Here is a 13,267-nt window from a genome sequence, read left to right on the forward strand (position 1 = left end):
AATATTAAGTGCTGACTCCGCCCACCCGGCCAGTTTCGGCATACGCCGGTAGCAATTACAAGTGGACCCTATCCTACAGTCCCTGCTCTCAGCGGAGGGAGGGAGCTACGCTGTGTGTGGGAAGCGCTGTGACCGTCAGACCTCTCTGGATTAGACAAGCAAGTAGAGAAAACCGGCATCAGCCGAACCAATTTATTGCCAAATGCTTTGGGATTCAACACATTAACATTGCTTCCCATGGTCAGAAAAAGTCGGCAGATTTGTCGCTAGTCGCTTTTGAGAAATAAAGTCGCCAGGGGGGTCTGAAAAGTCGCTAAGTCTAGCGACAAAGTCGCCAAGTTGGCAACACTGGATCCGAAACTTTGGACACTTTCTGTCGTTTTCTCTGGCCTGTCTCTTCTCTTCGCCCCTCGCTATTTTCTCTCTCTTTCTCCAGCGCGTTGTGCAACAGTAATAATCATCCGTGCGAATCTGGATTAAACGAAGCTTCGATGCAAAGAATTTGCATCGATGATTTTTAGTAATCGAGTTACTCGAGTTTCTCGAGGAATCGTTTCAGCCCTAATTTACATCCTAACTCAACTGGAGATTTTTTAAGAGTTTGCAGTTTTGGTGAACGTTTGTTCTGTCCCAGGCCAAGCAAAGCTCTTTGAATGAAGTTGAAAGTGTTTTATAGGGTACTCTAAGTGCAAAGAATAGGACAGCCCAAACAAGAGGCAAAGCGCTTGAGGTAGGTTCTGGAGCTCGCCCATTACAATACCTCCCTCAACAATGATGGCGGTAGAGACTGGGTCAAGGTAGAGCCGGTATGGAGAGTGCTGAGGCGCATCTTAGCTGATGACAGTCAACACCCCAACAGACGTCCGTGCCCAGGCCTCATCGCTGTCTGAATCCTGCATAGAAAAAAAAAACATCATTACAAGGAATGGTGATGGGCATGATAAATAGCCGTCGTCAAGCTTAAAGTCCCAGAAGTTAGAGCGTCTTTAGCTTCTGTACTGTGACGTATTTCCCAGTGAAACGGAATATTTGAGCGGTGTACAGTTACAAGAGGGATTTAAATCAAATCCTTCGTATTTGATTGGACCGCTAAACAGTGGGCGGGGCTTAGAGTTTAGCGCGATACGGAGCTACAGAGAGAAACGGAGCTACAGAGGACTGTTGGCTCCACACACACCTCCCTCCCTCCACCCACCTGTTGTTAGATCAGGAGGAGGACATGGTAGAGATGAATGAATTAGACCTCAGCGACATTGTTTTGGAAATGAAAACAAAGTTTCTGCCCACTGATATCCAAACACACATCTCTTCCTATCTCTCTCCATATTGCTCTGTCAGCTACTACGACCCAGAAAAGGTGAAGTGCGGTTTTATATGACAGGTGTGGCTGCTAGAGGTTGAAGAATGATTGATGGGTGGATGTCATGATATTATTGGTTGAAATTGGTTGGTTCATGCTTACGGAAGCACAAGGCATATTTTGTTTTACGGGAAGAAAACATGATTGGATTTTGATATAAGAATACAAAGAAATGGATTTTTTGTATTTTTTTTTTGGCATATATTGTGAAATAGGTGCACAATATGACCGGGGATGTGATCTAAAAGGGTTAAAAATGCATTTTTCATTTCATCTCGACTTTAAATGTTTGTGAACCCTTATAAAATACATGCATTTCAGTTACTGAACTTGCACCTTAAATACAAAATCACAAACAATTATTGCAATTAACAGTAGGCTAACTTAAGAAAAACTAGTATGAACATATTGTTGAAAATTGAGTAAAGTTAATTGATTTCTTTAAGTTAGGACACCTGTCAGAATTTACAGTGTAGAAATATGTTGAATTTTGGTTGAGATTCAGAATATTTGCATTAATGAATAATTAATGATGCATTAATTTACTATTCAATAAAACGAAGTTCATGATAGATTGAACAGCCTTTTCTTTATGATAAAATTATAAAATTAGCAGGGGGAAAAGAAAACAGGACACATAATTAGGAATATCATGCTAGAGGGTTGTTGAATGTTTCCCTTTCATTTCCACAACAAGTAGGCCTACGTCACAGACATCCAATTAGAATAGACTGGACATGATTACAGGTGGAAATATGGTTTGTGATTTGTGAAGCCTATAAGCTTTCCTCCAGTTAATGGTGCTATGTTCATAAAAAACAGTTTACAGTTCCTTTCCACTTTAAGTAGCTTATATAGCCTACATCATTATAGATTTAAAAGAGGCTAGTTTAAAGCTGACAGTGCGATACCTTTTTATACAAACTGGTTATAGGACTGACTTGGCAATCACGACACATGAGCGCGCACGTTTATCGTTAGAAATCGTTAATCGTGCGCGGACGTTTCTTGACAGGTGAACGCGCCGCTGCGCTGTGTCACTTGGGGTGCTTGACAGATGGAGTTGGTTTGATTCCGAGTCAGGGCTGAAAGCATTTGGGGGATAACAACAAGAAATACAGCTTCTTCTGCCATGAGAGTTGAACAGACTGAAAATGGAGATAACTCAACGAACTCGGTGAGCCAAAGGAGACTGAGTGGACCGAGTACTAACGTAACAAGTGACATGTTTGAGTCTGAATGCCTGAACAACTAACCCAAGCCCCGTTGCGTTCAGTTCTCTCTTGAGTGTAGAGAACTGTACGCCATACGCCATGAAAAAATATGGCATTTTAAAGTTGCCTTGTTTATTGTCAAATCTGCACAACTGGTAGAACATGACTTTCAGACGTTTCTTAATTATTAGGAGTCACACTTCAATTCGGCATACATAACAATACTTTTAGAATTGGTACGCCCCTTATATTCTCAAGATCTTCTCCCACCAAAAATACACCTCAGTGGGCGGTAAAAAGCAGTGTGAAGCAATTCTAAAAGTTGATTTTATTTAAATACATTGCTTCTTGGTGGATCACTTGTATGCCGAATTTAGTAGAAGACCGTAATGATTCGTAAAATATATCAAGTTATGTTCTACCAAGTATGTAAGTGTGCCGATAAGCAAGGTAACATTACATTGCCAGATTTCATTATGAGTTACGTTCTCTCCGCACAAGAGAGAACCTAGGCTAATTTATTGGGGATAAACTTAACTGAACTCACGGCGTGGCCTTCTAATAGCAAATTGAATTAATTAATTGCATCATATACAGTGAAATAATGGAAACATTACAAAAAGATTTGTAGACTCAAATTCACACCAGAGCAAAGTTAACCGCGTTTTTTTTGTATTTTTTTCCAGAGCATAAACCTTTTAATCAATATTTTTCTCAGTAGCTTGGCAACTATTGATTTATCTATATCTAATTATGCTATGTGGAGCCAAACTTCTACACATAAAAGTTTATGTATTGGAAAATAGTTGAGATGGTGATGGACATGAGATGGTGTCATTTAATGTCAGTGGCACATTAGAAAAAAAAATATGTCTGCATTCATCCAGTTTGTTTCCCTATGTCTTTTGTTTGATATTGCCTGAAGAAATGTGTGTATGTGTGCCTGTGCCTGTGCACGTGCGTGTGCGTGCGCGTGCGCGTGTGTGTGTGTGTGTGTGAGCGAGTGACTGAAACACCCACTGCCTTTGTCACTCAAGTCTGGTGGCATGGTGAGTGGAATGATAAACAGAGGCCTCTGCTATCCATGTCAGTAGCCTAAAATAGAGGCTAGGCAAGAGAGGTCTCAGATAGCCCCCTGGTCTCCATATAAGTCTGGTCAGCCTGCTCTTGGCTTTCTGTGTGTGTGTGCGTATCTGTCTGTCTCCTCACTCTTTGTGTATATGTCAGGCTGCATTCTCTATTTGTGTGTGTGTGTGTGTGTGTGTGTGTGAGTGATACCCTGACATGTCCACCTGCTGTTAGGGTGGCAGACTTTATATAGCTCGTCTCACTCAGCAGGCCCCTGTTCATTTTGTACTTCATGTGTCTGTGAGGTCAAAGCAGTTGCGTGACTTACTGTGAGACTGTCCTAGTGACATTGTGTTCACTCGTCTAAATGCGGATAGAGGGATGATGTTGTTTTTTGGCGAGGTGGCACACAATTGATTGCCTCCTCAATTTCCATTTCCTTTAGCGTTTTAATTGTATTTTTATTATCGAGGCAACAGTAAACATGTGATGTCCCGCCAATAATGCAGCCCCCCGAGGCCAATCAGTGTCAAGGTGACAATTCATTTAATAGCCTACAATGAATCTGCGTTGTTACCCAGTTCTTACCCAATTCTTTTAGCATTTAGCATTCTTTTTCCTGTGTCCAATCTTTTCTCCTCACAGAACCAAATGCTGATCAACCAGCTGAGGGAGATCACTGGCATCCAAGACCCACAGATACTCTACAGAGCCCTGAATGTAAGCCAAATCATCAACATTATTAAGGATCCCTTGCACATTTGGATCTTTATTTTGTGGAAGAATACCAAATTTCTGGCGTACCATTGCACAATAAGACAATTGATGGTTCCTCTTCTGTTTCCAGTATTATCTACGAGCCACTAATCCCTTAAAATAACCTTACTTTTTCATTCATTTACATTAATTCACCGCTTAATTCATGCAAAATCCCCTTAAACTTAATTAAGGGAATTATTAATGGAGGAGATCCCATCGAAACCTCCTTAAACACCCACAATCTAAATCTTAAACTTGACTCCTTACTTTCTAATTTAATGAGGGAGACTGAAACTTTTCCATTCATTTCCACTTAACCAATAACCTGTAAACCTGCACAAAAGGCATGAAAAATCCCTTAATTACTAGTGTCTCTGTGAATCAACCCATGAATAAATCCCTTATAAACCCATGACACTAACCTTACTTTTTTAAAGCTGTTATTTTTAATGGATAATGAATGTTTATGTAATGAGAAATTAAGGACATTTCAGGGATAAAAATTAAGGGGTTTGGTTTCGTAGTGATTTGTTTTAACGCGTCAGTACTCTCTGAATGTATACTCAACTGTACAAGCTAGCATAGCATCATCTCAAAGAACTGTGGCACTAAATATTGAACACAGTAAAACCACGGACATTAGTGATCTTGTTTGACATCTTTCTTTACTTCTTTTTTTTTAAGGTGAGGTTGATCACTTGAAACTATGCTTCAGCATTCTGTTTTTCAGCATTATATTTTCCATTCGTTTTATTCATAGTCATGCTTGTATTTTAATGCTTTTACACCAGGTTTGACAGCCAGCACTACAAATGTCTTCTTTGCGAAACCTAGCTTTTGTAAACCTTATGAGTAGATGTCATACTAGAAATTCCACTCCATCTCATTAGCCCTCTCCTTTTGGTTTCTGTCTCTGTTAAAGGAGAAATCAACTTAATCCAAATCCATCTAAACAGTTTGACAGGTTGTTTTTTGTCTTTTGGACCACATTAGTGCTTGCGTTCCCAAATATTTTGCCCCAAGCTCAAGACAGATATGCTGTTGTCTTCCCTAAGTATCAGCAAGGCAATGGCATTCAGTTTAAGAATTTGTATTTTAACTTATCCAAAGCCAAAAACAGACTGCCAATTGACTGAAAGGTGAGAACTTTGATTTATAGGGGTTTGATTTAACGTCCGTCCGTATCTTGTCCTTGTCTCTTCTCGACTGTTAGGCCAGCCAGGGTGACATTGGACATGCTGTTGGACTGCTGACAACACAGCCTCCAGAGGTTCAGGACTCTGAGGAACCACAGGAATCAGAACCCAATGGAGAGGCCTGGGAGGCCCAAAAAGGTACACTGGGGGAAAAAGGACGTGTGTGAGCAAAGATAACCATCCTGAGACATTTCTGTACTTGACTAAAGGCAATTTAGTATAAAACAGTTGAGTATTATAATTTTAGTATAAAAGTATAAATATACTATTACATGGAAGGGCAAATTGATACAATGTTGACAGCATAGATAACATCTGCAGCATATTTTAAAGGTGCTACATGTAGTATTGTAACATCAATAAATCATTACCACATTAATTTTGAGACATACATATTATTACTGTAAATAATTGAGACCATTACAGAGAAGATTGCCATTTACACTGTGTACCACCGGGTCGGATTTGGTGAGAAATCTGCTAGAATACCTAAGGAGCAATATACTATAAGTACTCAGTTTGCATATGTACCAGGTAAAACATGAATTGCAAGCCATTTTAACATTGTGCAGGGGAGAGAGCAGACTGTGATTCTCCACTGTACTGAGCCAGAGGCCAGGAGATGAAGGGTTAAATAATAAATATTTGGGAAATGTGGTCTTCATTTTCAGGAACTATAGCACTAACAATGCCAATGGCGTGAGATAGAGGCTACCAACTGTCTTGACCATAGTCTCTCCCATAGTGAAAATTAACGCATACATTTTTGCGATTAATTTGAAATGTTTAAAGCATAAAAAAAAAATGTATGCAATTGACGCAGCATCGTCTTTTTTTCCCACGCCGCAGCCAAGGGCAGAAGGCGTCTTTGGCTGCAAGAAGCAGTGATTCCCATACATAGGCAAAACCAAAAGTTGGTCTATGTAGGCTACAGAAATTGATCTAAATCTCTCTCTAATGCGCCTAATGTGCACATCACATCATGTCTGTCATTTGGCGATACATAGACCAGTAGACCAATTTTACACTCAGACAGTCTCATGTTGTGAAATGAAAGTGAAACTTAAAATTCCAAAATTTTTCTCCAAACTTGCATGTGTTAGTAACAGTAAGTAAGACCTTTTTCACAAACATGGCTGATGTGCTTCCACAGGGTATAGATCAGTTCTCACCATTGCCAGCAATGTTAAACCTGCACTAAGCGATTTCAGACCCTATAACCAATCCTGAAACTAACGTGTGCTATGTTGAGATTTCCTTGAGACATAATGATATTTCAATAGCCACACAGCGGGCCAGCTGTGTTGCTGTTTTCACCTCTTTTCCAAAGCTTGTTGTCAGAGCTCCTCCTGGCCCATTCAGTAGCTTTTCTTTTTTTTTTAAACTAGCTGGTCTCCTCCGTTGCTGTTTAAAAGCGGCGCTCACCCCCTCCCATCCCTGAAAAAAATTCTCATTATGGCGAAATCAATGAAGCGAGCTAGTAAACTTGATAAACTAGTAAACTTGCTACCTACCTCTTCACTTGTCATTGTGGTACATGTAACCTTCAGCGGGAGAAAAATCTGGCAAGCGAGACTGGTAACCGGCAACACTTCTCCGTAGGTACGTTTAGCTTAGCTATTAGCGTTTATGCATGGTTTGTCCTTAGTGGCCTCCATAGTCCAGCAGCTTTGCTGTGCTTTATTTACAAATGTGTTGCGGTTTCTGTCACCCTCTAGTGGTCAGAAAATCACTTAGTTCAGTTTTAAAGGATAAATGTGATTTTGGACCTATATATAATTTATCTCTTACATACCTGTAGTACTTGAGAATACTGACTTCCGAGTCAGTTGTTGGTTGAAACGGCGAGCTCCATTGCTAGGCCTCTTGCTGCTAACAATGAGTCCAAACAGGGTATGTCAAAAGATCTCCAAAAAAGCCAGTCTGTGAAAATGACATGGCGACCAACCAACGTATTTATATTCACAACCCGGAAAGCAGCAGCACCGCACAGAAATTTCCATTAGCCTTGGATAGCCAGTTAGCATTTTGTGACCCTCAATCAAATATTTTTTTTATAGTGGTGCTGTCGTCTGACAACAGAAACAGAAAGATGTTAATGACAGCAGCTGTATTGTGTTATAAGCTATATTGAAACACAAAATACATGATCACAGACAGTCGGAGGTGACAGAATGTTGGCTTCTTAACATTGCTGGCAATGGTGAGAACTCATCTATACCCTGCAGAAGTACGTCAGCCATGTTTGTGAAAAAGGTCTGTTGACAATTGTGTATCTTGCACCTATGTATCTATGCATTGCATTCCTAGGTCTATTTTGTTGCTTTTGTTGTTTGGTTTCCTTAGTTCTGTGGATAATTGGCCAACTGGTCACGCTGAGATATTTCCAATTCCAATCCAATTGTAGAGTTGGTCAATAACATGGCAGAAGACCTATTTCATACATTTGTATTATGTCCCATATTTTCTTATGATTTACCATGAAACTGTTTCAGACCACATTTTGGGATCTTGCTTGTGACATTATTGTCTGTTTCTTCAGGACTTCCTAAAGATGAACTGCAGACTGCCATAGAGCTCAGCCTGCAGGAGTCCCACAATGCCCAGGAGGAAGAGAGAGAATTGAATAGGTACTGGGACACTGGCTATCCTACAACGTGCAGCCTGAACACACAGCATTCATAACACTTTTTACAAGATGCTTCCTTATCACTGGTGATTGTGGTTATTTGTTAACTTTGGTTAACAAATTGTGGCACCTCCCATCACAGATGTTTAGTTGAATTAGGCCCAGAAGGGTCAACAATCATTTCTGGTGTCCCAGAACCACCCCCCTTGACTAAATACAGCAAGGGTCACTTTGACTACCCTGGACTTACCCTTAGGCTGTAATTCGCCAACATTACTCAACATTACTCAAATAATTTCTAAACCCACTATTGATTTTGACAATAACAACAGGCTAATGGGATGGCTGACACTTCTGGCTTGGAATGGCCAAGCAGTTCAGAAACCGAATTGTATCAACAATTATAGGCTAGAGGGACGGCTGATTCTGCTGGCTTGAGACAGCCTGCTCAGCAGGTCAGAAACTGAATTGTATCAACAAGCCAATAATCAACATTCTAAAGAATAAATAGGCTATACCAGCAACCATGCTACTAACAAACAGCCAGAGCAACCATGCTACCTGCAAACAATATGTCAGCTAGCATGCTACAGACATCCAAAAGCTAACAAGCCAACATATCATCATTCTAGAGAATCAATATACTAGCAACCATGCTACTAGTACAAACAAACCAGAGCAACCATGCTACTACTAACCACTTTGTCAGATAGAATGCTACAAGAACAAGCTAACAAGCCGACAAAACAATCAACATCCCAGCAAATATGCTACTACTGTAGCATCTGCCAGCTGAACTACTTCTCTTGGGTTCCATTTTTGCCTCGCTGATACAGTACATTAAAGAACATCTTCCCTTCTATATTAACGAGGCGAATAGGCCGAAATTGACTAATATCTGCCGAATCTTTCTCTTTGGGAATGAAAATCCCTCCTGCTGTACGCCATGATCTAGGAATAAATGGTTTCTTCCATGCTAACTTCATGAGCTTCCATAAAAATCTCAACACATCTGGGGTGCTTTTATAGAACCTGCGGATGGCTCCATTTGGCCCTGGGGCTGATGAAGCCCTTGCGCACATTTCTACATTTTGCATCTCATTTCACTTGGGGGAGCTAACATCCATTTGGTGGTCTACTCCTCCAATTGGTGGAATAGTTGGGGGCAGCCCTATGTCCCTATAATGTTCCTTGTCTGTGTGCACCTTTTCTAAGTGGTCCTCTAGTTCCTGCTTTGTTGCTGTCAGCCTGCCACCCATCTCTTTACTAGATAGAGCCTTAACAAATTTAAATGGGTCTTTGTAGAAAGCTATCTTACCTCGTTCTTCCTTTCTTCTATTTTTCCTAAGATTTTCTGCTCTCCTCAAAGCTGCCAACCGATTCTTCACGTTACTTTGCAGGACATCGATACCCTCTTTCTCACTCTCTGTTGTCTGCCTCCTTTCCTAAATGAAAACACTTCATCATAAAATAGCTCCTGGAAAGCATTGAACATTACCGATTGATGATACATAACAGTGTAAGAGTATCCAAGGGTGGAGTCATTAAGGGTATCCCTATACACAGGATTGGAAATCTAACAAAGTCAAACAGAGTTGAGTAGAGTTGGTCCATCAACAACTCACTAATGGGTAACTCGATGTATCCCAGGGCTCTGGAGGCCAGTGCTGAGGAGAATACAGCAAGAGTGAAAAGGAAGAGGTGTGAGGCCCAGAGTGAGATGTGCAGCCCTGCAGACTGGATCCGTCAGGACGACTGGCCCGTGGGCATTCGCAATGTGGGCAACACCTGCTGGTTCAGTGCTGTTATCCAGGTAAGGATGAGACGTATCATCAGCCAGCTGGGTAAATTAAAGCGATATGCACTTGTGCTGGAAAAGGATTAAACTGCAAAAATCAAAGTAGGTTTGCACAACATTGTTGCTCCACAATATTTCAAATGACGTGGTCTCGGTTGAAGGGTGTGTGTGAAATGGTACTCACAATCCCTTTAATTAGCTCATTAGGACATCACATCATCTCTCTATTGAAAAAATGCGTACAAGTTCAGCATGGGTTGAATACACCTGGCGTCATTAGCATTCAAATGATAAATATGCACATTAAGTTTCAGATTTGATAATTAGAGATAATTTGAAGCTGTAAAACATTTTCATTTGGAATTAGGGATGGGACGATATATCGAAATTCAAAATATCGCGATACAAAAATGAGACAATACATATCGTGGGACAGAAAAATAAATCGCGATATTTTATTCTGCTGTAGTAATCACAAATGAGACGGCTTCACAAGTTCTCCATTGAAATTATATTATTTGCAGTTTGTAATGACATTTTGTTGTTTGTTATTTAATTGTTGTTTACATTCTAGCAAAACAAAGCCATTGCTAGAAATATTTGTGGCTGAGAAATAAACATAATTCTGCACAGTCAGACTTTGTTGTCATTGAACTTTTATTTATTACATTGTTTCATGGTTGTATTGAATCGCGAACCGCATATCACATATCTAATTGTATTGAGATAAGTCAAAGTTTAAGTAAAGTACAAAATGCAACATACAACATGCAACATAAAATACAAAGTTTGAATTAATCTGCGATTTCACTCTGCTGAGTGCACTAAGCTCCTTTTAGACAGTGTCTCACTTCTGCATTTGCTGTTGAGGTTTAAAATAGCTCCCTCACTTGACTGTGAACAAACATTTATAGGCTTGGAGTTTCCCTTCCTACCTTTAGCCAAGACGTCTAACTTCAGTAGTTCAAAGGGCATTGATTCCTGTATTCAGTCAGCAAATGTCTTTTTGGCTTCCACTCATCTCTGTAACCTGGCCTTGATTTTCTCCAGTGTCAAATTAGTGTGCATGTGGTGAATATATTTAGTGCCCTTCTCTATTTTCTAAAACCTATAAAAGATTGTCCTGTGACCTGGTTTAAAATAATATCCCACCAGGAGTTGAGAACCCCCAAAATGTTTTTTGACTGCAGAAACACTATGACTACAGAACGAGTCATGCCTTTATGACAACTCTATATCATGTTAACTGAGTTATTGGTAGCATCAGGCGGGAGGAGGAAAACGATAAGCTGGTGTGGGCGTTTTCTTTCCAAATGAAAATATAAGGTACTTCTCTGTGCTGCTAATTCTATTCAAAGTCCATTCCAGACTGAATTTAGCCAAGCCTATCAGGTGGCCCGGCAGAAACCGGAGCCTTCATTGAAATGCACAGGCTGCGTGGATAATTAAATAGTGCGGTGTTGTGATGATGGAGAGAGCAATGGGCTTCTCAGTCCGAGCCTGAAATGGGCTTCCATCGCTGTCGATTAGCACAGAGAAGAGGGAGCTGTCGTTTGTCTCTATTTAACTCAGATATGCTCTTGCATCGATTAAGAAGTGAAAACCCCCTATAGGATAAGGGCTATTATCAGGGAATAGAAATGGGCAAATGAGAGGGTGTAGTTTGAATACAAATGGTTGTCAAATTGTACCCTTTCGTTTTGTTGTCTGTGCTAATGCTGTTTGTTTTGGTTGAACTGGTGTGTTTTCATTTCAATAGCGCCAGACCCCTAATAAAGCACTTTCCCCCCCAAAAAAGCAATTAGGCTATCAGATTGAGACGGAGCGACCACATGATTTGGTTGTCCACTCATATTTCCCATGTTATCGTTTGCGGTATGAATTACAGTAAAATCGAGATAAGCTGTAATTGAATTTCCTAGTCAAAAGGAAAGTTGATATATCGAGGTATTCATAAGTGCTTAGAAGCCCCACTGTGACTCACCGTACATGACACATAAGACTAATTGGCTGGCATTGATCCATTTAGATTGTCATGAGGGACACAAGCATCTGAGAACATGAAACAGTGTCATGGTATGTTTGCTCAGATATAGCTATAATGTGTAAAAAAGTGTTTATTTAAAAAAAAAAAAAAACGTATTTAAAGTCACAGAGACTAATGCTGCGTTCCAGAGATGTTGGAAAGTTGGAGATTCCGACTTCCTCATGGGAAAAATTAATTGGAATAAATGAATTCTAAGCAGGAAAATTGGACAAGATTTCTCAACCCCAATTACTTTTAACATGTTTATGATCTTCAAATTACACAATTTTCAGCATTGCATGACCTTGCTTCTATAAGTCTTGCTTCTATAATTCTACATATTTCCGATTGAAACAGAATTTGGGGTTGGGACATTACGCAGGGAGTTTAATCTTCAGCTGTCATAAATTCTGGTTCAAAATTAATAGATTCCCGCCACTGTGAGACAACCAGGATTTTTGGATATGAACACCCAAAAATGCACCACCTTACCATTTTGCTTGCGTCACTTTAAAAAGGTGTTTTGAGTATTAATGCTCCTTGTTTTTGTTGTCTTTGTTGCAGTCACTGTTCCACCTGCCTGTGTTCAGGAGACTGGTTCTCAGCTACTGTCTGTCTGAGCGTATACTGGAGAAGTGTAAGAGCCACTCGGTGAGTAAACTACTGTCACCAGCATATGCAGCATATCTCTTCAAACACCAACGGGTTGAATATTTAACATATCATACTGTCATTTCCACCAGATAGACTTTTTGGAACATTTACATTCATACATTTCTACTTAAAATGTCTGAGCGTTGGAATTGTAGGTTGAGTATGTTTACACTATATAACCTCATTTGCCCTATTCTTATTTATATCGTACTTTTGTTTGATGTATCCTATTATTTGCTGGTTGATTCTGCAACAGAGGGTGCGAATTATACTGTGACTTTCAGGAGGGTCTCCTATTTTCCAGGGAAAGCCACTACATCTATGATGTAGTGGCAAGACTGACAGTAAATTATTCAGGACTAAGCACCAGAAACGTTCAGACTGTATAGAGCAATAAGACACTAAATAGACATGTCAAAGTAAACAGCCACATTTACTGTATGTACTGTAGACTGCGCACAGATAAACAATCATATTTACTGTATGTAAGTTAGCCTACTTATAGGTGTCTAGGTGTCAAATCTTTCGAGGGTCGTTGGTTTCTCTTTGACGTTTTTTTTAAA

General features: G+C 40.0%; 1 protein-coding gene across 1 annotated transcript in view; it reads left to right on the forward strand.

Annotated features, from left to right (window-relative positions):
- The first annotated feature begins 2,417 nt into the window (after positions 1 to 2,417).
- usp28 (ubiquitin specific peptidase 28) overlaps positions 2,418 to 13,267 on the forward strand; it is a 35,350-nt gene continuing 24,500 nt past the window's right edge. The window contains 6 exon segments of the mRNA XM_078286659.1: positions 2,418 to 2,537; positions 4,288 to 4,362; positions 5,615 to 5,735; positions 8,140 to 8,227; positions 9,877 to 10,039; positions 12,615 to 12,701. Coding sequence (XP_078142785.1) covers positions 2,418 to 2,537; positions 4,288 to 4,362; positions 5,615 to 5,735; positions 8,140 to 8,227; positions 9,877 to 10,039; positions 12,615 to 12,701 — 654 coding nt within the window.

This window comes from Centroberyx gerrardi, chromosome 11 (genome assembly GCF_048128805.1).
Source record: "Centroberyx gerrardi isolate f3 chromosome 11, fCenGer3.hap1.cur.20231027, whole genome shotgun sequence".
In the NCBI taxonomy this organism is placed as follows: Eukaryota; Metazoa; Chordata; class Actinopteri; order Beryciformes; family Berycidae; genus Centroberyx; species Centroberyx gerrardi.